Here is a 27,661-nt window from a genome sequence, read left to right on the forward strand (position 1 = left end):
TTCAGCAGGCAGTTCTGGGAAAGGGTCCAGAAGAATTCAGTCAGTAACCATGAAGACTCTGTCATTTTATAAGATATAAGTTGTTGACTGAAAAAAAAATGTATTGTTAGGCAGTAAAATTGCAGTTTTATTCCTTATTGAATTTGGACCTATGCTGCAAGCTGTAAAAAATACTCAGCCAATAGAACATTGTGTATATTTATTGAATCTGGAAAATACCCCTGAGACAGCAGCTCTCAATGCTGCCAGGATACTTTCCATAAGCACTGAACTAGAGTTGTATGTGTGTAAATACCAAGTGTGTTTCAAGGCCTTCCCTTTTATTGGTACTATTTTGTAAGCCATTTTGTCACCTGAATGAGAATATGGTTACTTAAGAATGTAAAAACCTTAAAGGTATTTTAAATACTGTTTTATCAACATTCAGGTGTTAATCCATGTTTAGAATAAGACAGTAGTATGGCAGCAGTTCAAGGTCAGCTTGCCTTCATGTTCTGATTTCAGCTGGGATAAAATTAGTTTTCTTCTTACTAGAACAGTGCTGTGTTTTGGATTCAGGATGAGAATTCTGTTGATAACACGCTGATGTTTTGGCTGTTGCTCAGTAGTGCTCACCCTAAGTCAAAGACTTTTCAGTGGCTCATGCTCTGCCAGTGAGGAGCTGCACAAGGAGCCAGGAGGGAGCATGGCTGGGACAGCTGATCCAAACTGTCCAAAGGGATATTCCACACCATAAAGTGTCATGGTCATATAAACTGGGGGATCTGGATGGGAAGGGCTGTTCGCTGCTGGGGGACAGGCTTGACATCAGTCAGGAGATGGTGAGCACTGGTGTTATGCATCATTTGTTCTTCTCAGGTTTTCTTTCTTTCTCTCCTTTTTATTGCAATTATTACTGTTTTTATCATTAGTACTATTATTATACTTTACTTTTTTCAATTATTAAACTGTTCTTATCTCAACCCACAAGTTTTTACTTTTTTCTTATTCTCGTCCCCAACCCACTGGGGCAAAGAGGAGTGAGTGAGCATCTGCATGGTATTTAATTGTCACTGGGGTAAAAGCACAATGCTTCAATAGGCAGAGTCCCACCACAATCGAAGTCTGCTGCAGGACCAGACCACAGCAGTCAGAATTCCTTTCTGTGCATGCCTTTTGAGCAAATCAGGGACTTACCAGGCTCTCCTTAATGAGAGCCACTCTAAGGCACAGCTGTGACTGCATTATCAGCCCTGAGACCTCAGCTGTAACTCTTTCTTCCAGGTATTCATTTCAAGATGAAGAAGACATGTTCATGGTGGTTGATCTCTTACTCGGAGGTGACCTGCGTTACCATTTGCAGCAGAACGTTCACTTTAATGAAGGAACTGTTAAACTGTACATTTGTGAGCTGGCGCTCTCCTTGGATTATTTGCAGAGGTACCACATCATTCACAGGTGAGTGAATTTCATTTGAGGAATGGGCTGCTTGCTTTTGGTAAAGCAGAGGAATTCGATCACACATCTGAATTTGTAGTTCTGTTTATTCAAAACCTCTGAAAAGTTCACATTGCTATTCAAGGGTGGAATTTGGCTCTGAAAGGGTTTTTTTATAGTGCTTTCTTTCTGTCTACAGCCATTCAGTAGCCATTCAGTATCCTTCTCATGCTGCCCTTTTCTTCTTCTGATCTCATACCATGATGTAAATTTTTCGCTGTGGTCCTTAAACACTAAATACAACCCATAATAGCATCCTGACTGCTTTTAATTTATTTTTAATTCTCCAGTTTCACAATGTTACTGAACACAAAAATGTTGTAATCGTAATCCAGTATAAGAGCTTCCCACAATAACATCAGGGAATGGTTATAGAACAAAGCTGAGACTAATTTGTTTACTTGCAGCATTTGCATGAAGGTCAGGAGGAAGAGAGGTGGGGAAGTAGGAATAATAGTACAAATTCTGCCCTCTATCTCACCACTACGTGGAACAGCAGTCTGTGGGATGGGTCTTCAGCTGCCTTAAATTTTTGTAGCATTTCTGGCATCAAGGGCGCAGCAGTGACTTAAACTCATTCAGGAGCAGAGCCAACAGTGATGCACAGTGAGGAGACATGTAGTCATTTCTTTATCATTGCAAACACACCATCTCGTTTGGAGATGAAATCAGTGCTCTGCTTGGTGTTTATAGTTTGTGGTAGCAGACCTTAGCAATATCATTGTTACCAAGTGCTTCCAGTCAGCATTCACATGCTAACCTACAAAACCATATTAGATCTTTCATTTTAAAATGAATGTGTTGGCAGCAAAAAGGAAGAAGAATGTTAGTAAGTGAGTCATTGAGAGAGCCTGCTACTAAATTTCATCTTGGCTACAAATAAAGAATAGTCGAACAATTTATCAGACTGGGTAGGTGGATTTTCAAACTGCAGTATCATAAAGAACTGAATACAGGGGATGTGAATCAGGAGCTTAACTCCTCCTAATATACAGTTGTGTATGAAATGTGTTCAGGTTTCCATTACTATTGCATCCAGAAACATGACAGAATGGGTTTTTCTAGGCTAACCTGTGGCCCCAGGAGTTTGCTACAAAAGGAAATGGTACTGAAGGGGACAGGAATCACCAGGCATGTATGAATGGAGGCAAAGTGTACAGATCAGTACTATGCCAGTTCCCCTTGGAGATACCTTGCAATGCTTCTGTGTTTGTTGATGTGGTTTGTGGTCTGTACTTTGAATGTGGCAATCATTTCAGCAATAGGACTATTGTTACTGCAGGGACAAATTTAGCCATAAATAGAGTAAAAACCACTACTGTTCTGGTGTATTTATGAAACTTGCATTTTTTATTAATCACATCCATGTATATAAAATCCAAATTTGTCATTCGTAATTCTGCAATAGTGGATTTATTTATTATGGCACAATAATGAATGCTGCACTATGTCTCACAGCTCTATTGTAAATGTTTGCGTTTACATGGATATTCACCCAGACTTATAAAAACTTTAAAAAGAAAAGATCTAAGTTTCAAGCTATTATTTGAAGACTAGTCTGGGTAGATTTTTCACTGTTGGAGATACAACATCATAAAGTCACCCCGAGACACTTTTACAACAGCTAACTTAATACTGAGATTGTTGGTCACAGGTAAGAGTTACACCAAAAAACTTTATTTTCTCACAGCACTCCTGTAATTATATTTTATCCACATTTCTTACGTGAAAAACTTATTATTTTTTAGCTGGATGAGTGCTGTTTCTTATAGACTCTTGGATCCCAGTACACACAGAAAGGCTTCTCACAGTATACATCTCAACATTCTCAAATCTTGGATCAAATCTGGCATTCTGCCATTCCAAGATGGTATGACTAAATACATTCTTTCCAGAACTCATTGTATAATGCCAGTGAATAATGTATTGGACAAAAGTTTTCCCATCAAAGGCTGAATAAACTTATTTCAGCCATGAGTAACTCAGCCTCCTCCTTTCACAAATGTTGCTGTTCATACATTTCAATAAAACCACCTGCCTCCTCACCAGAGTAGGCTGCCTGTTTCCATTCAGCGAGTTCTTCCGGCAGTACCTCCAGTGTTGTGATCCTTCCAGGATGCTCTTGCAGCTACAGCCTTGGCTCAGAGCAGTGCTGGCCCTGCAATGCTGTGGCTGCTGCCCTGGTAATATGCTCATGCTGAAAAAAATCACATTTTCTCTTTCTAAGGGGCAAGTGTTAACTGCATTGCCCTCACAACTTTTCATCATCGTCTGGCTCCATTGGTTTTCATCTGCTTAGAGAGGAGGCTGGATATGGCAGATGCCTGGAATGGAAATTGCAGTAAGCTTCCAGCACAATTTTAGGATACTGGACTAGTTGTTTGATCTGTGTGCCCAGGACACTTTTATTTTAGTGGGGTTTATTTAATACAAAACTATTCATGTGTGTCTGTGTACATATATAAGCATACATAACAATTTTTGCTGAGCACAATATGACTGCAATCAGCCTGGATTGGCAGGTCTGTGCAGTGTGGCTACTGTGATCACTGGTCTGTTTTCCATTCCTCCAAGTTCTGCTTCTAATGGAGAGTAGCACGAGCAGTTATTTCATCTTGGAGTAACTCAATAGCAGTGCAGGGTGGGCAAAAGCAATTGGAAAATGGGGGCAAATTGAGCACTGCATTTTCCTCTGCCAGATGACCCACTGCAGGGTAAGGATGTCTTACTGCTATCAACCAGACAAGGGCTACTCTTTGTTTAGAACTGGACCTGTTTGTTCATTATCATTGAGTCTTTCAAGATCTCCAACAGTCTGGTGAAATAAGATGTTATATCTAAATGATTCGACACTTCTTTAAAATGGGCCTTCCCTGCCTCACTTGTAACAACACATAGCAAAAGAACAAACTCTATTTAAAAGTGTTCCCTTCATAACATTTTCCATTTAGTATGTAAGCAGCAAATAGGCTTGAAAATTGCTTGGAAATGGAAAATTTGCCCCTAGTTTTTCACAGTTGTCACAGGCAGAATAGTGCCAACCTGATATTTAGCTGGACATAATAAAACACAGTTCCTTACAGATTTCTGCTCATACTAATAGTTTTTTACTTTCTGACAAGTGTGTGTAGATGAAGAAAAATAAGGTCTGAAGTAGATGAACTAGGGAAAAAATAACCACAATACGACTACCATTCATAAGCATTATCAAAGATCATAGCAGATCAGGAGTCTTGTCCATTGAATTTTCTTAGTTCACATTCCCATGTCTCTTCCATGGCATTTTATTTTGTTCTTTAAAAGAATGCTAGCCCACATTATTCAAAGGAAAAATTACAGGAACTGAGCAATGAGCTACGTAAGAGAAATAAATCAGAAAACATACCAAAACCAGTCAAAAAATAAGCACCACGCAAACTATAAAGCCCTGAAAACCTGTTGAATGCTTATGAGCCATCACTGATGAAAAAAGAAAGTGATTCACAAATTCTAGGCACAAAGGGTATTTAAATTTCAGTCATGCCCTTAACAAAGAATTAGATACCACAACATGCAAATATGTAGAGAGCAAGCCTTTCAACTTCTGAATGGAGTTCATTCCCTACAAGAACAAACTAATTTTACTTCCATTTAGCTACAGAAAAAGTTATTTGATATACCAGATGAGATATTGCTAATAAATGAAGCTGGTTTCAAAATATACTGAGATTTCCTTATACAGAGACTAAAGCACTAATGAAGTAAAACAGGCTGTATTGGGAAAGAGACACAGGGAACTCTCTGAGGTGCATGACACCCCATCAAGTGCTCTAGTTCCTGCCACTGGCATGGATACAATCTTTTATTGTGGGCCTGATGTACTGTCCTTTCCTCACTGAGGTGAAATACCAGAAGATACCTATCACACCCTCACTCCTTCAATACCCCAGGGCTGAGACCCTCCTTGAACCCAGCAGGGAATTGCTTGTTTCCTTACAGTTTTCAAGTGAGTAGATGAAGTCACCTCTTGGCCCTTTCTTTCATCTTCCTTCTTTCATTATCGTGGCATTGCAGGAATGTGCTTATATGAAATTATTGTTTAGCCAAGGAAAACTCATCTCACCAGCTCCAGATCATTTAAAATTTACATGTCTGGTCAATGGTAGCAGATGGAACATCTGACCTATAGACTGAGCTTGGCCATGCATTTTGCATTAGGTAACAAACCTAGTGGTCAAAGATAACCTAAATCAAGGCCATCTTAAATGTGTGTTTGTGGTGTACAGAGCACAGTAGTTGGTTTTATTATTGATTGCTTCTCTGTTTAAAATCAGACACCCAGACAAGTGTAGATATGATCTAGAGATGTTTAAGTCCACAATGCCCTAGTGATGGCATTGTGATTTTAGAGATTTCTCAGGTTTATTTTGTTGGTTGCAGCTAAATGACAATTATCTGGGGGAGGATTCAGGGAAACCTTTAAATCAGTGTATAAAAATTATGATTTAGATACCATTGCTTGAAATTCTTTCTAGAATAATTAGTAACTCTTTTTTCTAAATGCATGTCATACAATCCTTTGTGTATAGCTCATGTCTTCACTTGTCAGGGTGTCTGCTTTTAAACAGAGCAGCAATCAATAAGAAAACCAACTATTATGCTGTGTACACCACAAACACACCCATTGGTTGCACCCACACTTAAATCAGCTGCCATCACCTGTCTATGTTCCTGCTTTTCCCTTCCTGGTTTTCTTCAATAATCCCTTTACATTAACCTACCCTTTTAGGAAAAGAAGTCTTTAGGGCACACGATATGTATTAAAATGCTACATATCCCTCATCTCCACAATTTAGCATTCTATTGATGGATAATAAAATTAAATGTTTTGTTTCCTTCCTTCCCTACCTCCTCAGTATTAAAATTTTGATCATGAATCATTTTTAGACATTCAGACACTGAAGCAGAAGATGCTGAAAGAACTAAAGCAGGGCTTTATATTCAAGATTATCTCAGGTCTCCATGCACAAATCTGATCTGGCTAATGCCAGTTTTCTGTTTTAGCATATTGCTAGTTTCTTTGTGGCCAGTTATCAGAGATATCTTTCTTTCACAGAAATCCCTTAAAAATTTCTTGGTTTTGCTTTAAAGCTTCAAGTGATTTTAGTATGGGTGTCTGCTCCTAACTGATCTATGCTAGCAAAGACCACCATATTAATAGCATGTTGATACTATTATGCTAAATATAATAATCAAGAGTATTAATAACTACATGCAAGTAATTTTTACTAAGTAATTAAAATGATTAGGCACTCCTTCTACAGAGGCATAACTGTATCCACTGGCTCCTATGGCACTGCCTGGCTTACCCTGGTTTTGTGACCTTCCACCTCCTGCCCCAAACCCTCCATGCATCTGTGGAGGAAGTGGCTGATCCAGAGAGATAAATGAGAAATGATGTGAAGTCCCAACAAACAGAGGAGAGAACAAGAGCTAACCATATGTTCATCCTTTTTTTCCCAAAGCTTCAGTGTTAATGTTATAAGTATTCTGATATCTTTGTATCTTGGAAATTTCACAACAGCATGACCCTGAGTGGCATATTCTCTTCACCAAAATGGCAGATTTGCATGCAATGTACTTGAATCTTTTTTGTTTGCAGTCAGTGAAGAAATTTAAAATCTTTGATTAAGGTGATGGGAAAGGAAATATGGCAAAACACTGTACATTTCATGCTAAGCAAAGTATGAACCAAGAGCAGCATATGGACTATTGTTTCTTTCTCCTGTTTCTGCTTCAGTGGTGGCAATGTTTTTTCAGCTTGAATAGGCAACACAGACATAAAGTATTCTATCATTCCCTTGGAGATTTCCTTACAATGTAAGTTTTTCTAACATATGGAAAAATAAAAAAGACTTAGGAAAAAAGTAGACTTTTACTTGACTTCTTCAGGCCTGCAGTAGTCTTCTGTATCTCAGGAGTTGAGCGAACTGTTCACAGTGTGGCAGAAGACATTGCATTAATAGATATTGCAATTTGAGCTTCCTTCATGCCTTGGAAATGCATTCAGCAGCTTTCAGTACAGCTTTAATATTTCAGGTGAGATGTAGTCTACTTTGTAGAACTTTTGACTTCACAGATATACTGAGAGATGAGAAAGAGTGAGAGTTGTAATTGTAATCATATGACAATTTCTTCTTTCAAAATAAATCACCTTGTGAGCAGGGACTGCAATTAGGATAAAAATTGCCATCAGATTTGTTATGCTGAATTTGCCTTTTCAGTTTTTTTTCCCTTGCATTTATTTTCTATACCCCTCCTTGGATGCTCCTCAGGACACTCCCTCAAGGTTATTTTCAAACATTCCTATATTCTCTGTAAAATCCTGTCCCAACTCCCCTGGATAGGTTTTCAAGAGGAGAAATCACAGCAGCTCAAAGCTTTGATGTTTTATGACAGACAGTGCTACTGAAGAGCCTCTGCTTCTCCCAACATGTGCATACACAGCTTACCTTTATCCTGAGGGAATTTTCTGGGATAATGCAGTGTGGATAATCATGCTTGCCTGCAGCAGAGGAGACAAGGAAAACCTGCAGTTCAGCAGCTGTGGTGCTCTTGTGGTGAAGAAATGTTGTCAGCAGGGAAAGACCTTAAAATACAATGCCAAACTGGGACCTTGCAAGGTGGAAACAGCACTTGGTAGGCACTGCATGTTCAATAAACCAAAATTTATTAAATTGGTTTCAGATTAATTGGGTCATTCTTACAGTGATGATCAAAATCATCTCTACAGCCTAACTAACAAGAATGAGAAATTCTATCCACTGGCTACCATTTTTATTCAGACATTTTTCTCTTCATTTTGTTATAAACGTGAAACTTTGGTAGTGTTCTGAATGTAGAGGACTTCCTTTCTAGCCTAAGAAAAAAACAATACAAAACTGGTGCATCTCTTTTTTTTTTTTACCTTTCAGAGTGAGTGACTACTCTGTGCCTAACCATGTTGTACTCTCAAAGTTTATTTCAGTGATACTCTTACTGCACACGTCACTTTATTTTTTAGGTTTGGAGTTTTAATTATGGACACAGATATATTAGAAGATAAATGTGAGGGTTTTATGATAAAGCTGTGGGCCCACTTTCTATACTCAGATACTGTCTTTACTCTGCTTTCAGGCTGAGTTTAGATTGCAAATATTTTGGACAGCTACTCTTTGGAGAGACAGGAACAATAAAAGAGAAATTGATGGTAAGATAGATGGATTTGAGGGCACCAAAAAAAGGACTTCATCTATCTCCATCAGGTAGGGCAGAGATGTTCACAGGGGGACTAGGATGGCTAAGGAAATGACCAGGGAGTGCAGAGTGTGGTGTAGGATGTGGGCAAGAGAAAACTGCTATGGAAAGAGTCAGACCCTAAAAGCCAAAGTTAAGAGTGGCCAGAGAGGGTGAACGTAGGGGTCCAGTAGCAGAGGAAATAGGGGCTTGGTGGCAGTATGCAAATTCCCAGTCAGCAGGATAAGATTTACTGAAGGCTGAATGGTTTTGAGTATGTTTTTCTTTGTCATTGTAGGGGTCAAACAGCTTTATTTACCAGCTGTGAAAACCTCTGCTCAGAGCTCTGCGGATAAAAAATAACACATGGACATAAGGATTAATCTCTCTTTGTGTTTCTAGAAAAAGTGATGATGTGGGGAAGTGCAGTTTTATATTTCCCATATTTCTCTCTCACGTTGCTACAATAATTTAGATACGGTCTTCATTAAAAATATCAGATCAACAGGATTACTCAATGAGTGTCAGAGGTCTGTTTTGAGTGCAATCCAATAAAAAATAATTGATGTATTGTCAATAATCAGTAACAATTACTAATACAGCCACTTAACAAGACTTGCTGAGTGGAAAACCTATTGCCAGGACGGTGCATTTTCAGCTTTTATGCTAATTAAACATATTAGTTATCTAGAGTTCTGCTTTTAAAACCCACAGAGAGTCACAGCTTGCCTCTTAATTTGAGATGCTGCAGAATTTCCCCCTGGTGGTGCTCCTTCAACTCTCTTCTGCAAATCTCCTCAGCCACAGAAATGCTTTACAGAGGCACCCCAATGCAAACACATGCACTTATATATGTAAAGAGAGTTAACACTAATTAAAGTACCAGCTTATTTCCCTGAGTCCCAGAGTAGCTCCACTGCTGAAACTAAGAATTATGAGCATGTACTTAAGGAAGTACATTTCCAGCAAACAGTCTTTTATCCTATCATTATTACTTAATATTTGCTTTTGGAAGGAACAGTGTCAAAAAGGCGTAGCATATGAGATCTACAGCTGAGAAATGGAATTATTAAGCCTTAGTTGTCTAGATTTTTGAACCTATACATCAGACCACTGTTACTCTTCAGTTAATGGGCTCAGTCATTGCCTGTTGTTCCCTCCTATGAAACACTTGGTCACCAGTTTCCTTGCAGGAGACAAGATGTTAACTCCCCAAGCTGAAATGTGGCTCCAGTTGTACAAAAGCAGCTCTGTGTGGCAGCGCCAGGTTCCTGGCATGCCACAAACAGCTGAGCTTGGGAAGTCCACCTGCCTTGGAGGGAAGCAAGGAACTCCTGGGCTCCTTGCACAGGTATCTCCCTCTAAGCCTCACACAGACAGAAGACAATACAGAGCCTCAGAGGGTTCGTGTGTGCAAATGTTTTATTTGATGGCAGCAACTAAAAGAATTCTCAAATGTGCAAGGTGTTTTAAATACGGCACAATTAATCATGTATGAAGGATTGCACTGTTCGTGGTGTGACATGACGTCAAACAAGACAATGAGTGCCAGAAGCGTGACTCCTGCAAGAGGCTTAAACACCTGCCTGCACTTCTGTGATAGCACCTTACAATAATTTGACTTGAGAACATCCCCAGTTGTTTTCAGAATTCCACACAGCATGCAAGATTTTTCTTGTTTTTAAAAACTTAGTCCACAGTTTACCAAGATTTAAATGAGAGAGACTATGCTTTTTTAGTTGTCTGTCCAAACAAGCCAACCTAGCCAACAAATCTATAAAGCTAACAGAATCTATAAAGCTTTCAGTTCATCTAAAAACAGATAGTCATTTGAATGGCTTCTGCACTCCAATGACTGTGAAGGTTACACATCCATTGACTATAAATGGGTATATACATGCCTAATTTACAATAGAACCTAATCCAAGCACCTTAACCTGAGATCAGAATCCCATAGCTATTTTCACTTGAATAAATAACAAGAATAATCCTTATAATCATTTCAGTGCAAGTAGTTACTGTGACAGCAGTTTCTCTGCACTATCTAGTTTAAACTCACCTTCAACCCTACTATATTCTTGCCTAGTCATCCAGTTAACCAGGATGTTGGCACTACAGTCTGTGGGCTCAAACAATATTACCACTATATAATTCCTTATCCAGATTCTTCAAGAGGAGTTAGAATACTTGGCTGCTTGATTTCATGCAACAAGCAGTATGTTTTTGACATCTCCTAGAAGAGGGAAACTTCTTAGAAGGGTGGTATACTGAAATGGGGGTTGGGTTTGGGTCAAATGTTGCCTGACATGTCTCATTATCCTAAACAGCAACATGTGGTAATACACACATTTATTGCTCTGTGAGTTTGTTTGCAAGTGTTCCTTCTTAAAAGCATACAAAGTTATTCTTACAAGTAACTTATTACAGTGCTTCCCAAGATACCTGAAGCTCAACATAGAGAAGTATCATGGGACATGCTACTGACATTTCAGGTAGTAGTGATGCCTTTTTCCTGTTCTTAAAATCAAGAGGCATACACGGTTAGAAGGGGAAAAGGGATTTTACCTTGGTATTTATTCTTAAGGATCCTTAGGTGTACACGTCCAGGTCATATGCATCAAGATGTACCCCACCGAGTCTTTCCCTGTGTCTCTGTGTCTCTCTCCTCCCGTGTGTTTCCGTGTCCTCCCCCCAACATTGGGTATAACATTATAGGTTTTCTAATTAGCATATCTATCAAAGATTCCCCAATGAGAGGTTCAAGTGAGCCCCCCCTCCCCAAGGAACCTTCCCCTGGATGGTTCTATCTTAGTTTACAGAATATGTTCTGGAGAGGACCTTGGGGTCTGGGGCACACTGATCCCTAGCTATGAGGCTTCTAAAATGTTTAGTCTCTTAGCTGAACAAACAAGTCCAAGAATGTAGGCAAAAAGCACTAGGAATACAGAAGCTGTAAAAAGGTATAACGGGTATAAAAGAAAAGGCAAAAATCTTCATGGCATCAGTAGCAGGTCAGTTTTTAAATCATTTATGAAATGTAATTTTCTTTTCTAGCGTAGACTGCACCTCCCATCCTGGTCTACCACAGCAGATTTATCCATTTTGCATAAATCTATAAAACAACCCAGAAGGGGAAGCATATGCAGGACATCAAAGTTTGCTTGTCTGTGGAACATATTCAACATCCTCATGGTGATATGTCCTGGTTGTGTATATTACAGGATATGAGGTGGTCAGTTTGAGGAGTAAAGGTCCAAATACTTGTACCCATGTCATAGGCACAAGCCAGCAGGAGACACTGGCAGTGGTGAAGGTGATTTGGGGCTTCAGATGAAAGTGAATAACACAGCCTCACGTGGTTGTTTCCTGATTGCTGGTCAGCAGCCCTTCTCCCTGCTGCACGGTGCTGCAGAGACTTGGATCAGCAGAAAATGTGCTTGTTGGGAAGTTTCACTGCTGCACTGAACCCGGGTACTTGCTGAAATCTTGAAACATTCCGAAGCTGCTGTTTATTTCCTTGCCCTGCACGTGAAGAGCACTGTGCTGAGCCACACTTTAGTTGCCAGCCATGTTGACTGTAATTGATTGCACTATGGTATAGATGAAGGAAACAGCTGTTAAATAATGTGATAGTATTATTGTGGATACTGTTGTTCTAGCAGGTGGCGCATGAACTTTTAGGTACAGAAGTTGGTATAGGGTTTAAGGTAAATATTACGGATATTATACAGTATTACACACTATGAACAGTGGCTGACAAGCACATGTGTGTGCTTGGAATTCTGTATATTTTCTTTTTGAATTTGTCTGATAAGCTGAGCAAACTCTTGGGGATGTGATACATCTGAATGGGTCTATTCCATATTTCATGCAGAGTAAAACAAAGGAGCAGCTATATGAATTTCAGACATTACAAAACACCACACTTTCAGTGCTGGCTTTTTTCAACAGATAAAGCCAAATGTGCTTATCAGTAACAATACCCTACAGATTTGTCTTTAGGCAGAGGGCAAATGTCATCAATGTCTTCTCTCATTTAGTTTCACACATGGATTTCTTCCTGTGGAAATTGGAAGAGGGCCTATGCCTTCTACTGGAAGGAGACTTCTAGTCTTGCAGTTGCTGGCACCGATTACATTCTCCCTTATTCCTAGTAAAAAGCTCTCTTCACAAGGTCATGGAAGGAAACATCACCATTGCAATGCATACGCTTTCCTGCTGCACCAGATAATTCTTTCCAAATGCCACACTGCCACAGGCCTAATGAGTTGTGCCCTTCCCATGGTTGTCAGAGGTGTCACCTGTTCCTGAAACTGATTCACACATAGTGGTTTGAGCCTTGTACGTGTACACGCAGAAGGTCTCAGTAATACTTGACTCTACAACACAGGAAAGATTGGAGTCATTACCTGTGAGAGTATCAAAATTTACTGCTCTGTGGTGATTCTGCATGGCTCCTCCATGTGATCTGAAGAAGCATTTGGCTGAAGAAGCTTTTTATTTGAGATGTGGTGATGTTTGACATCATCACAGTGTTGACAGTTGTTCCCTTCAGATTTGTGTGAAAGTCCAAGGCCTGTAACTGTGTAACATTAACTCTAGAAACTATAGGAAACTGTTCTAGCAAAGGAATACCACATTTGTCATTACTTTAAGTCCTTCAGGCAAAATTAAAACTAACCATTAGATTGCCTGCAAATTGCTTGTGCTTGTAAATGTTTAGTTGAAAAAGAACTAAATTTGTCTGGAAGACAAATCCTGGATAATATAGCCTGGGCTTTGTTATGTAAAAGCTCAGTTTATAAGGCTGCAGTGGTACTTTCTAATCCCATTCTCTGAGGCATCATACAATGAAGAACAAAGTACAGATTCACAGTGTCCTTTGGACAAATCTTTCTAGCTTGTATAACATTTAAGACTCTTTGCCTATTTTTCTTGCTATTGCAGTATATAATTACCCCTGTGGTAAAGCAATTTTGGATATTCAATAAGAACAATATAATGAAATAGTCTGCGTTTAATATTTTTATTTTAATTTGGCAACTGTGTAAATTCAGAAGCTGAATGTAGCCAAAGAAGACTATTATCTGGCTATATATATATACCCAGATATGTGAAAGGTTAGATATAGGAATTCTTTATTTAAAAAGGTGATTTTCTTCAACCTGGGATAAAAATATCTACTACAACCATTTGTCTAAGCTAAAACTGGCAAACACAGTGTTTCCAAAACCCACTGGCCATCCAGACAAATGTAGATATCATTACTGCCACCTATTGCTACGAGGAGAGAATTGAAGATATTTTCATATTTGTATATTTCCACATGGGGATAAAATTGGAAAATAATGAGCTTGTTCCAGTTAAGACATTTGTAAATAAACATGTTTTGATGTCTTGTTTGACAGCTTATTTTTAGAGCAATGTAAAATTGGCTAGTACAAGTGCTAAGAAAATCCAGCATTGTCATGGACACCTGGCAAAAAATAGAATTAAACTAGAAAGGAACTCCAGGCACCACACCACTCAGCATCACAGTAACTTTTTTCTGTATAATGAGGCACTACAATCCCAAGCCTTAAGCCAGGTGTCCAGACACTCCTTAAAGGTACATAGGGAGAGGTGGGACCTTCAGAGGCCTTCATGGGTGGGAGCTTTTTCGGTTGTCAAAGTTATTACAGCAGTCATATCTTTCATACAGACTAGAAAATGGTCTTGTAGCCACATAGGTTGTCCCACAGAAAGAAAAGACTCCAGAATGTGGTAATAGATTGGATGATGGGACCCTGATTAGGAGCGTATGAATGCTTGCTACCAGATAAATAGTTGGAAGTAATTATGCATTTTTTGTTTCTGCATTAAAACCCCAGGAGCAGGAATTGCAGAGAAAAACAACAAAATCTAGTATCTCGTCTTCTCAGCTTATTTTCAGTTTCACTGAATTGTTTAAATTTCAAAATTACCGTGATGCACAGGGTCATGTAATGTCACAACATTCATTGGAGCAGAAACAGAAGGCTCTGAAGATCTTTTTATGAAAGGACAGTAAGCGGCAGCAATTACTGCTGAGACCGAAGTGAGTAGTATGTGAACAGGCAATCAGAGCTCTGGAGCTGTCAAAGTCTTTCATTCCCATTCATCTAATAGTAAATAACAGTAAAGAGCTCTGAGATTCTTACTATGATCTTTTTTTAATACTATTATACAGTTCTTGAAACTAGGAAGGATGTTGGTCAGGAACAGAAAAATAAAAAGCTAAATGAGTGAGGTGTTGATGAAAGGAAGGAAAGATGCATCACACTTCATTAAGGCTATTTCTTGAACAAGTCCTCCTGGTAGGTGCCCTGCACAGTTCAGCTCTGGAAGATACCTCATTTCTGTACCACCCTTACAGAAGCAAAACACCTTTGACAAAATTGATGACTATACAGTAGCTAATATTTATTGACTTTTCCTTTATCCAAAGCTTCAGTAAATTCACCTAAAGAAAACTTCCCTATGTATGCAGTCACTTTTTTTATGTACTGCATGCCTTGGACATTTGTATTATTTGTGTGTATAATAACAAATAGGAAGGAAATAAGGTCCCTATCTGTGAAAATCAGAATTTGTTCATGTTTCTTTCCATAATCAGGAGAAAACCCTTTATCATATATGGTTCACTTCAGTGCTCTGATACAGTGATGTCTGATGTGAACTCAAATAATCCATAGCTGAAGCTTGTATTTCCCAGCTCCTTGCCTTTTTTATGGTTGTTGAGAACTGCTATGCACCTAGCATTAATCTTAATGCCTATTTCTATGTAAGGAAAAAAAATATTATACCTAGACATGAACCGCATAATTAAGAAAAAACCTTTAACTCAGTATTTCATGGTTTTCTCCTACACAACAGTTAGATTTTTAGCACTAAAGAGACAAATGGATAAGAAAGCCTTTATTAAAGTGGAAACAAAGTCTACTGAAGCCAGTGTAATTCTTCCACTGACCTCAAGGGCCTTTAAATCCTGCTTATTTTGCATCCTTATGAGAATGCAAAATCCATCTAATTTAATTTCTCTGTGGATGTGTTGAAATTATCTTTGAGAAAAAAACCCTTAGTGTTCTGCAAGGACATGGGTTCATTGTCAGCCAATGAATTTTCAGTGATTCACATGTAAATTTGGGGTGACTACATCCAGGCTGAGATAAACATATCTTGTGACCCAGGGGTTTTATTGTCCATGGGCTCTAGGCATCACCACTTCCCTGGAGGAGGCTGGCCATAGACTGCAATGCTGGGTGTCATTTATAGGAAGTTACTCAACTTCTGCTCTGAACTGAAGCGTGGAGAAAGGCCTCTTTTCTTCCTTCAGAACTTGTCTAAACATAAATCATCATAGGCAAAATTCAGGTAGAAAGGAACCTCAGGAGGTCTTCAGTCCAACCTTCTGATTAAAGCATGATCAGATACAACACCAGACCAGTCTACCCAGGGATTATGTAGTCATATGAGTCTTGAAAAACTCCAGGGATGATGACCATACAGCCACTCCTGTTCCTCTCTCTGTCGTCACGGTGGAAGTTTTCCTTTATATCCAGTCTGAACTCCCTTGTTGCAACTCACACCTGTTTTTCGTATGCTAGATTCTGTCCTTTGAATGAAAGTGAGCATGTGTCTTTTGTCTAGTCAAATAAAGGCAGGCAGAAGCTACTTTTAAAAATCTAAGGCTTCATTTCTTCAGTTTGTACAGAATTGCGTTTTCTCCTTAACTCACCTTTGGTTAATGAACAGTTGAAGCCTCAGTGGTCCTCATTTTGGGAAAACCAATCCTCATTAAAAAGTGGAGATACTGCATTGTAATTCATGCTGGCAAAACTTCTATCAACTGGAATGCTCATATATGGTACTGTTGGAGTTTAGAAACTCAAGAGAATGGAAATGTGGTAATATATTAGATGCTGGTCTGACCCAGTAAGGCAAAGAGTGAAATATATCAGATATAAATCTGAAATAATGTACTTTGATTTTTTGCCGATACCAAATTAAGGGTATGGGGTTATTACATCTGTGAATTCAGACCTATACAGAGCTGTTATAAGTGGAAATATTTCGCTGTTTGGATGGGCAAAGAACAGCTGTCCCTGTGTTGGAAACACTTGAAATCTTTTGATAAAATGAGAAAATGTAGCTAAAAGCAAAAAATCACAAAGTCAAACATGGCCAAAACCAAGTGTGTGGTGTGTATAAGCTTGCTGCAAAATTTGAAAGCAGAGTAAAACAGACAGACAGTGATAGGTTTTCAGTTCTCACAGGTTTAAGGAAAAGCATAGATCTTGTGTTTGGTATTATTATGGGTGTGTTTCAAAAAGGTGAAGGGTAGAGCGTCTCTGTATTTGATGTAGAAGTGCTTTCCTAAATCAATTAGATTAATATTAGCTGGAGGAAGTCTAGCTGGTAGTTCTGTTATTCACATCAATGGCTAAATCTTTGCTTAAGCCTCTGAAGCATTTTTACAGAATTATGTCTTGTAGTAATCAACTTGAGTTTAATTCTCAGTTGTATAAATAGAACACTGTTTATTTCGCTTTGATTTTATGGAATATGAATCCACATTCATGTTCCAAAAGCAAATAGAAAGGTTTTGCTGCCCATGTAGGTACTATTATTTGTCACATCACATCTTACAGGTCTCTGCTGTTAACTAAGCAATCTAATCTATTTGTTCTTTATTCACAAGGAATTTTTTTGTTTAGTCTTAGATCTTTCCTTTGTTGACTGTTTTCTTACAGTTCCTAAGAAATTACATAACTGAAGGACCTACATTTTTTTAAATTACCACACAACACTTTTTTGCAATAATTTTCTGTAACCTGCTTAGAATTAGTTGATTTCAGTGTGAAGTGATATGAACCAGCCATCATTTTTTTCTTGAGAGAACGGAGCAGTTCATGGTTGAATTCACCAGAGATGCTCCTTTCTTTTGTAGATGGATGTTTCAAGTGCCATCAATAAAAACAGAGATAAAAAGTCATGAAGTCCTGATTGATCATATCACATGAAACTTTTTTTGAGTCCCCTTCAGGTGGTATAATCCTCATTCTTTTACAGCTTACATAGCTAATAAATATTGTGTTACACCTCTCCAGTGCTAAACTGCAGGACATTGCAATTTTAACCTCATTTCAAGATGAAGATAGGCTATTTATTCCTACTATTTTCTTCATTAGCTTTCAAGCCCCATGACAGAATTTAAGAGGTGAAAACCCTCACTAGCTGCCAACTACTATGGACCATATCAAAGACTCACTAAATTCCACATATAGTTCTCTCACAGGTTTCTTCAATCTTTCATGAACTTCCTTGCAGTCAAAAAGAGGAGGAATAAGTATGACAGTCTTTGAACTCAGATACATTATTTTTCATAGACTTGGATTAATTCAGGGTGGAAGGGACCTCCAGAGGCCTCCAGTATAATGATCTTCCCAAAGCATGGTCAGCCTTTGATCAGAACAGGTTATTTGGGATTTATCCAGTCAGGTCTTGAAAACCAACAAGGATGAAGACTGCATGACTTCTCCACCTCTTGATTTAGAAACCTGCTTCTACTTAGTAACATCAGAAAGAAATTGATGGAAGAGGTAATTAAAACTGCAGATTCTTGAACCTAAGTCCTTTATAACCATTGTGAGCCTTTCCAGGGAGGACACTCTGACTGGCATATGCAGTGAACGTGAGTTGAGCCATGTGCATAGTTTTACTCCATGCAGAGAGAAAATCTTCAAGCACATGGGATGCACATACAGCCTAGATATTATGGAAGATACAAGTAGATTATTAATCATTCTTTCCTACTTGGAAATTGTTTTTATAATAGCAACTTCTTACTCAACTTTCATCCTTCAGGCAGCTTTATTTTGACGTTTGTAGATAAGGCAATTGAAGAAATCCAGAAATTGTTTCACAGGCAGTATCAACAAGTGGCAATTAAATTGTGGGATTTTTCCACGTTTTTTCTCAATTGTCTGCACCTTTGAGTTTCTTGAGCCAGCTTTCATGTTAGTTATGCCTTGTCCTGTCACTGACCAGAAGACTTCAAAGGTTTCTCTACCCTTGTTTCTATGTTGCTCTGAATTTTCTGCATATGAAAACAGTTGGAGTAGCACCAGTACAGATTGAGGAAGTGTCAAGGATGCTTCCATAGCTCTGCTGGTCATGGCTTGATGAATGGCCAGAGAGAAGCCCAGGGCGTATCTGAATCCAAACTGTGGTGAGTGTTCTCCTTGCAAAAGTCCTTCAATTTCTCCTATAAGCTGGTTCAAAGTATTTGGATTATGAAATGAGTGTTTCAATTAATTGTCTTAGCTAGGGATACATGTAACAGGAAAACCCTGAAGTTAAGGTGCTGCTGAACAGCACCCTGCTGTTTGAACATGCTAGCTAATGGGAAATGTTTTTCAGAAAAATTGATGTGTAATCAAAACAGAATTTCACTTACATAATATGTTTGAATTTAAACTGCTTAAATAAAGAGGCGTTATCTTTTAAATTCACTAGAGTATTTATCTAGAGGAACTAAAAAAAAAGATTTCAGAAGCGCTCAGTTCTGAATATATCCAGTAACTTGCAATGCACCTGGACCTGCCAAGTCTTCCCCTTGACCCTGTTGAACCCTCTCTGCCCTGCACCTGGCTGGCAGCAGTCAGTGCAAGAGCAGAGCAGTGCCCTTGCTCCACTGCAGTCCTTAGAGCTTTCAACAAGCAGCCTCTGGAGAGCAGAACTTTTAGTGTGCACTGTGAACTGGGGACAAGCACACAGCAGAGAGGAAGGCACGCTGGAAGGCACACTCTGCACGGTGACCCCGTGCTTGTCCTTCTCACCTGCCGTGTGAATCTGTGCGGCTCGCGCGTCTCCAGGCGTGTGACCCCAAAGCAGTAGTGTCTTAAGAAACTTGTTACCTTCTGGCTTAAGGTTTTTTAAGACTTTTACTTGCTGTAAAAGCAGTTTAAAATGGACTGTTTGAGGTCTGAGGAAGGGTTATGAGTCTATCAGATTGCCTCAGGGACTGAGGGGTTGCGCTGCTGTGTGCAAGGCGATACACCCTGTGGTGCCTGCCCCCAGCTATATCCTGCCTCTGAGCAAAATGAGCAAAGCTGACAGTGGGGAACATCCCTTAGATGGGAAAGGCTTTATGGTTGTGCTCATCTGTATCAAGTACCAGCCACTGCGTGAATTGGTCATGGAAAGATAAGCACAGATCTAATTTTACCACTCAACTTTCTGAACATTACAGATGCAGACTGCCTGAAGAATATATTTGATGATACATGCAGTTATCAAGTGGATTTGTCAATGTCTTCTCTGGTGACTATAAAAATGTATAGTCCATTTAATGATGCAATACCATAGCAGATATTCAAATTGTTTGAACTAATCTTCTTAAAAAAAAAGCTAGAGAAGTCACTGTCTTGTAATGAGCCATCCCTGGTTGCTCTATTGTTATACACATGGCAGTAGCTCATAAAGATGAATTTCTCCTTTTGATCAGTTTTATTCTTGGTGAAGTGCTAATGAATGTATAATTCTAATTCTCAATTTTCTTAAACTGGGGAAAAGACTTTGGAGTGATGTTGAATGTATCACTGATTTTACGAAGCCACAAAAAGACCCAAATGTACTTGTATATGACCCCCAATATTTTTACCCATGTGTGAACTTTGTGCTTGTTAAAATTTGTGAAGACAAAGTTTAAAATATTTAACTCAGCTGTCAAAACTATGACTTAGTTACTTACTTCCATGGAAAGTTATTGCTGTATTTTCAAGTCATGGATCAATCCCAAAGACTATTCAACAGGAAATCACAATTCCAACTCTTATCACAAAACAGTTATCAGAAACCAAAGATCATTTTGTCACTAGCAAATATAGATATCATCAGAGCAGCAGCTCTTTCAAAAACTGTCTCATCAATTGAGAGATTAGATATGATGTTACATTTGAATTGCATAGAATCTCCTGTGATACTTCAACCAAATTCAACAAAATACAAATTCCAAATTCAAACAAATCACAATCATGTTTCATAATATATACAAAGTTATTTATTCCTACAGTTTGTCTTACAGCTTCACCCATATGAAATCAGGGAAGGAAAGATTATGATATGATAGATGATATGCCAAGTGATTACAGTGGACAGGAAAGACAGAGTCTGGAAGATTTTGGATTAAATAAACTTTAGGACAGATGTTTCTTTATATTACACACATAACTAGAACTGCTGTTGAATCAGACAGTTATAGGTAGCTTGTAAGTTGTGCAGAAAAAAGACAGTATTTCACACTGAAATACTGGTATAATTTTAAATTTCCATTCCAGATGCTAATTCATAATGAGATCCTTTTCCTTACACAGACATATGTACATGCATTCTACATTATTTCCAAATTTGCAGAGAATTATTCAAACTAATTTCTTATTTATCCTGTGTTTCCCCAGCTGCCACTACACAAATTATAAAAATAATTGTAAAATACTTCACAAATGCATATGATTCTCAGGAAGGGCTAGAAAGTGTGGAATCCAGAATGCTAAGGAAAGTGTGGTCTTCCTTCTTCTGTCAATAAAGATGTGAAATTTAGGTGATGACTGAGCTCATATCATGCAAGCAATATGCATATTATAATTGCTATTGCTATCTTATTCCTGTATAATGTTTATTTTAAAAGTCCTTCTCTACTTTAAATTTGGAAAAAAAAAGACATTCTGGTGTAATATGTTTTCCTTTTGCAACATTTCACCTTTCTGATTATTCCATTTATGGGCATGTTGTAAAAAAAAATTTCCTAGGAAATGGTTAAATTGAAACTTAAACATTCCTTATCTAAAAGAGATTACAGAGGTGGAAGTGTTTGGAGTTCATTTGCAGACATTCAAGAGCTTATTTTGCCAGTTTATGGTTCCTTGTCTTTTGAGATAAGTGGAAAAATCAGCCCAAGGGGCAAAATCTTTGCTCAAGGTGGATGATTGCCTCTGCCACTCTGGCAATGCCCCACCAAGAAAAAAACACAGTTTCAAACCTGCATGAAGTGCAAGCTACCAGTGACAAGGCAGTGCCACACAACACTGCCACAGCACACTCACCAAGCCGTGGGGTGAGCCAAACCAGGGACCGATCCAGACGGCAAAGTGAAGAGATGAATTTTTCCTGAACAGCTCCACACCAGGGTCAATAATTCTGGACCAAGAAAGAGAATGGGAATGCCTGACAGTGGTGGGGAAAAGTTGTTTCCATCCCTCCTCACAGCAGCATGAACTTAGGTCAAAGGAAAATAATCCTGAAAGTGCAAATCTCTAGGGCAATATTGTTCTCTTGAGCCAAGAATGGCAAGAGTTGACCTGATGCTTCAGCCTGTCATGATCTCCATCTTCCCCTATCCCTGCTCCTTTCCCCAGTATGGCACTTGATTACAGAGAGCCAAGTGGGGATTTGGGGGTAAAGGCAGAGCTGCTGGACATGTTCAGTCAGCACAAGAGAGCTCACGGGACTCTGCAGTATGTGAGCGACCATGCATGTGAGCATGGCAGATTAGTGGGGTCTGGCAGACAGGGTAAACCACCTATGTTTCCAATTAAATGATTTCTGTCAAATGTGGAGTCCCTGAAGCAATCAGGCACCTTCTAGATGCAAATCTTCCTTCTCGTTTTTACTGTGCTATAAAGAATAAAGCACATAATCTTGAAAACCTGACCCATGTCAATGTTAACCATATGAAAACAAAAACACAATAAATGGAAACCCAGAGAGCCTCTTTAGTATGCATGTTTTCTCAGGGCAGCAAAAGGATGTAGATAAAAATCATTTGCCTGTATGTATTACATGGTTTTCATTGGTTTTGTAATGATTTAAGTGACTTAGTCCTCATACCCAAATGGGAAAAACTTTAAAATTGCAGATTTCCTTTTATTAAAAAGTGTAATGCTTTCCTTTCCTTATTTTCCAGGGACATCAAACCTGACAACATACTGCTGGATGAACATGGTAAGTGAATATTGACTGCTTTGTCTCAGAATCTCTAATTGTGGCATGCTCATGACATTCTTTGTAAATCAACCTCAGATGTTGAATTCCTACCTAAACCTGGACTTTCTCAGAAAGCTCCCTCAAAACACCTTGTGGATTTTGTAGTTTTCTCTCTTATTGCCAAAGAAATGTGTGGATCAGAAACTTTCAAGGTCGGAAAACAAAGGAATTTAATATGAGTTGAGACCAGCAGGGACACTTGATAAAAAGATCTTAGTATTTTATTAACGGGTTTCTGTGAATCACCATAACCCCTTTTTAGGTGCCTACCAGTAGAACAGTACCAAGCACTTTATTTTCTTTTTTTTGAACTTCTGAAGGGCTAAGAAAGGTCACATAACAAATTATTTCTCATATAGGTAGCTAAAATTACTTTCCTAAATCAAGATAGGGATTTTGGAAATTTGACTGCAAAATTTGTGTGCCTCTACATGTAGTTCTGGCTTAAATAGCACAAAAAAGAGTAGACCATAATAAACAACTTTGAACTTTTACTTCTAATTCCATGTTCTCAAAGATAAAAGACATAGTATGAAAAAAAAAAAGCAGCTAATTTCTTTAAACTTAAATTTTAAGCATATACTCGCTCTAAGGAGTATTTAGCTAAAATGTCGTGTATCTTCTTGTAATTGTTCATAGGGAAAACATGAGAAATATAGGCAAAGAGGGCCTTGTATCAGTCAGAACAGAAATACACAGAGGAAAAAGACTAAATGGAAAAAGGAGATATGTGTTTGCTACTGTGCGAAAATCTTGTGCTTTGTTTACTTCAGAAATTGATTAAAAGCAGATAATCTCTGAGAAACTATAATATTGAAATTATGCCAACGATGGCATTATGTTTCAAAATCGATTGCAGAACTGCTGGGTATACAATTTAAAGTTGATTAAAGAGGTAACATTCTGCATAGCTGAAGTTCCTAGGAACATGAAAGCTAATAAAGCTAAGTAATATTAAACCATCTAGAGTTTGAAACCATTTAGAACTTCAACAATTTAATATCTCAGACCCATAAGTGTTAATGTTCCCAAGATTCTAGCATCAGCAAACAAGCATGAAATAGAAATATCTTGTCTTTAAGTCCTGGTGAATTAAAGATGTCAACAGCAACACAAAATGGGTATGAGAATGTTAAATCTCTGATTGACAGCCTTTGAAGCACGGTCGCCTTTATCTCTCCTTGCCTCTCATCAAGGTCAATTAGTGCACAAAACCAGCCTCTTGCAGGAGCTTTCCTACAGAGACTCAAGCAGCACAGAGAAAAACCCACACCAGAGTGAGCACTAAAATGCAAAATGAAGGGATTTTTTTGTGATTATAAACTATTCAGCAACAAAGTTATCTGTTGGAATAACAGCTTGGAAATTTTGGGATGGATGACCTCTTTTTTGCAAAGCAGCAGAGTACTGCTCCCTCATAGCACACCTGCAGACAAGTGGTGGAGCAACAGACCTCTCCAGACACGCACACAAATCTTGGTCAGCAGAAGTAATCAATTCATGGGTTCAAACAGGTTCAGAGACCTGTCATGTGGTTTGGAGAAGGAATTCCCTGGAGCTGGGAAAGGGTCTATACACTTCAACTCACTAAATGTGGTGATATCAGTGGGACAAGCGTCTGTACCATGCTCGTTACCTCAGGCTTACCTTACAGAAGTGAAGTTCTTTCGCAAGAAAAAGCTATTCTTAAAGTCCCTAACAGCTCTGATTAAGCTGCAACATAGTAACATCATTTTAATGAAATCATCAGATTTCACTTAATGGAAAAATGTGCTGAATATATGCACCACAAATATGTTTGGCTGCAGAGTAAGCATAACAAATTCACCTAATATGAGCTTAACCAGGTGCACGGGAAGGAACTTTATCTTAGCCTGTGGCCTCTAAAATGGCACAACAGTTTCCTATGTGCTTGACTGTACCCCCTAGGTCTTTCTTACAGTTCATTAAACAAATTATGCTTACACAAAGTATCAGGTAATGGGATATGCACAGCATTTCTGACTGAGACTTTGTCTCACTGACTTAGATTTCTTTGGCCTCACTGAACAAACCTGTTCTGGCTGAAGTCAAAATTTAGTGTTACCTTATTCACATTGCCTTACATCTTCAAGCAGTTAAATTGACTGACTTTCAGAACAGATACCAAGAATATATATTATAGATATTTGTGCTCATTAAAACTATTTTCTCTATAATTTATCTGTATGGCTTAGGGAACACACCTCAGGAATACAGAAGTAGTGAAAATAGAAGATTTTTTTTTAAAAATGATCAATCTAATTTACAAATTAAAAAAAAAAATGAACACAAAAACATATACAACCTATTCAAAATCATTCTGGCAGAGGAAGTCTGAATTTTTCCATATGTTTTTCATCAAAGCCACATCTCAGCACTGCTGAGCACAGGTTCTGATGCATCAGTGGAAATAAATGTTTGATGATCATGAAAAGCATAGTGGCACATGAGAATGGGATAACTGGCAGTTTAAAACAGTGTTCAGCCCCTATCAGAGAATGATTGTATGGTGTCCTGGAGAGATTCCACATCCTGTCTCTGAGGAGAGAAGGTAGGGATGGTTTCAGGGTTCATTCTCTGAATCAGAATCAGATCCTCTAAGGAAATTAATTCACTCAATAAAGCTCTTTTTTTTTTATGTTTCCTTCTCAGCTTTTGCAGAAAGCTCTTCCTTTTATGACTAACATTAATCTCTAAATTTAGTAGTAGTGCTCTGTTCTGCTAACAAACATCTGAAACAGAATTATTCCAGTGACTGCTGAAGGGACTACCTAGTGTTCCAGGAGAACTACTACTATTGTATCGTACAGAGAAAAGCATTATAGAATTCTCTTAATGGCAGAATTCTGCTTCCTCTTCTACTCCTTTCATTTTAATGGTTTAGAACAATATAACTGAAGTGACAACATTTAGATCTGGAATCTGCTAAGTCTGGTCCATGTTGTATTTTTTTCTGAAATACCAAAGAAATTAAAGGTAACTTTAAAAGTTTGCATGATCTATTAACTATGACGTCTAAAGAGACATAGAATTTTCTAAGTGCAGAAAAACAAGCAGTGGCAAACAGATGAGTAAACTGACTTTTTAAAAGGATGATAACATTATTTCTGTAGGTATTTGGTAGCACCATTGAAATTAACATCTCTGCTGGTTCTGCAAAAATTACAAGCTCCACTTTTGCATCCAGGCTTAGCCTTGTACTAAGTGACCACACCATCATTAAAATCTGTTTACAAAAAATCTGCAAGGATTGGAATTCCTCTCAGGCAAGTTTTCCACAACATCATTTCATGAGATGCAGCAAGATCCTTGCTTGGTTTACTGAGGAAGAACTCCCTGCTAGGTGAGATCCAAGACCTTGGCCAGCAATTTATTGCAACTGGTAGCAAGAGGAAACATTATTTGTGGAACATGCCTTTTGCCACCTGGGCACCAAATGCTTCAGTGCTGCCTATCACCCACAATTTTTTTGTGGTGGGATATTACAGCATCTTTTCATATTCCATTTAGAATATGAAGGAATTCTTGTTAATGAGTTTGTTTGCTGCCTCTTTGAAGCTGCAGCTGATACTAGCCTCTACACCCTCCTGGAGCAACAATTTGTAGAAGTTCACCATCCTTCATGAAAGAAAAGTGTTTTCTTTAATATGTTTGAAAGTATTATTCTTAAAAAAAAAAAAATCCAAACATTTAGAATTCCAGGATTTGATGAATTATAACTTACAATCACAATATTCAAGATATTCAAAAACTCCTTCAGCACCCTCCTATCAGCAAAAGACCCTCAGTGTTTTTAATGTCTCCCTATTAGGGAGATGTTTTGCCCCTCTCTCTCTTGCCATAGATAGAGTTACAGATATGCAGGCTTCCTGTTTCAGGGCAGAAGAGCAACCATGGTGGATCAAAGACCTGTCTAATTGAGCTTCTTATCTCCAGGAGTCTCCAAAAAGTGAATGACAGAGCAGGATATAAAGAGACTATTTTTTGTGGTACTTTCCCCATGTACTCACCTAACCTCCAGTTTTTTGTGACTGAGGTGTTTCCTGGATCATGGTTTCCACACATTTAAGAGCTTTTGTTGACCTTTTCCAAGATCTTTTCTGGTGCTTCCTTGAGTGGAGAGAACTTTTAGCATCCTTAACATCTTGTGTTTGGGTCCTTAGTTTAAAGATAGATTATGTGAAGACTCACTACCTCCTTGTTATTTTTTGAAGGTGCTACCTGCTAATTTCACCAAATTATTACTATTTCTAGTCTTGAAACTGTTACCCGATGGTTCTCCATACTGAAATCACAGATCTAATATTTCACTGTTATACTTAACAGGGCTATTTACATGTTATGAGGTTTTGGGGGTTTGTTAGATTTTTGCATCTGTTTGTGACAATTTTACTCAGTAAAATCATTTCACTTATGAGTGAGCAAAATTAATTGAAACTGGCATTCATTTGTGCCTTATTATATATTATTATATTTGTGTATCATCAAAGTTTTCCTTAAAACTCTATTTCCTTGAATACATTTCAGCTCTTATTTGAAAACTCTCAGCAAAACTGAAAGATGTAGCCAATGGGCAATCCTGGCATTAAAACCAAAAATGGGATGAAAAAACCTACCCACAAATAAATAATTGGAATCCCAGTATTGACTTTTGAATAGCAAAACTGACAATATTATTGCTGTATGCTGATGTCTGTGAGACACTTTGCAAGGACTAAATCTTGTTTAACCCTCCAGTGCTGATTAAGAAGACAAAAGATTCCAGCATAATTCATCCACCTGGAGCTGTCTAGACTTTGAAAGTGTATCTGAAATTTTACATGCCTACATGGCCATTCAACAGCCT

General features: G+C 38.3%; 1 protein-coding gene across 1 annotated transcript in view; it reads left to right on the plus strand.

The window, feature by feature from the left end:
- The window catches only part of STK32B (serine/threonine kinase 32B), a 134,127-nt gene that overhangs the window by 58,518 nt on the left and 47,948 nt on the right, over positions 1–27,661 (plus strand). The window contains exons 3-4 of the mRNA XM_017727628.1: positions 1,264–1,437; positions 22,715–22,752. Of these exons, the coding sequence (XP_017583117.1) occupies positions 1,264–1,437; positions 22,715–22,752 (212 nt within the window). The remainder of the gene's footprint in view (positions 1–1,263; positions 1,438–22,714; positions 22,753–27,661) is intronic.

This window comes from Corvus brachyrhynchos, unplaced genomic scaffold, assembly GCF_000691975.1.
Source record: "Corvus brachyrhynchos isolate BGI_N302 unplaced genomic scaffold, ASM69197v1 scaffold80, whole genome shotgun sequence".
NCBI lineage: Eukaryota > Metazoa > Chordata > Aves > Passeriformes > Corvidae > Corvus > Corvus brachyrhynchos.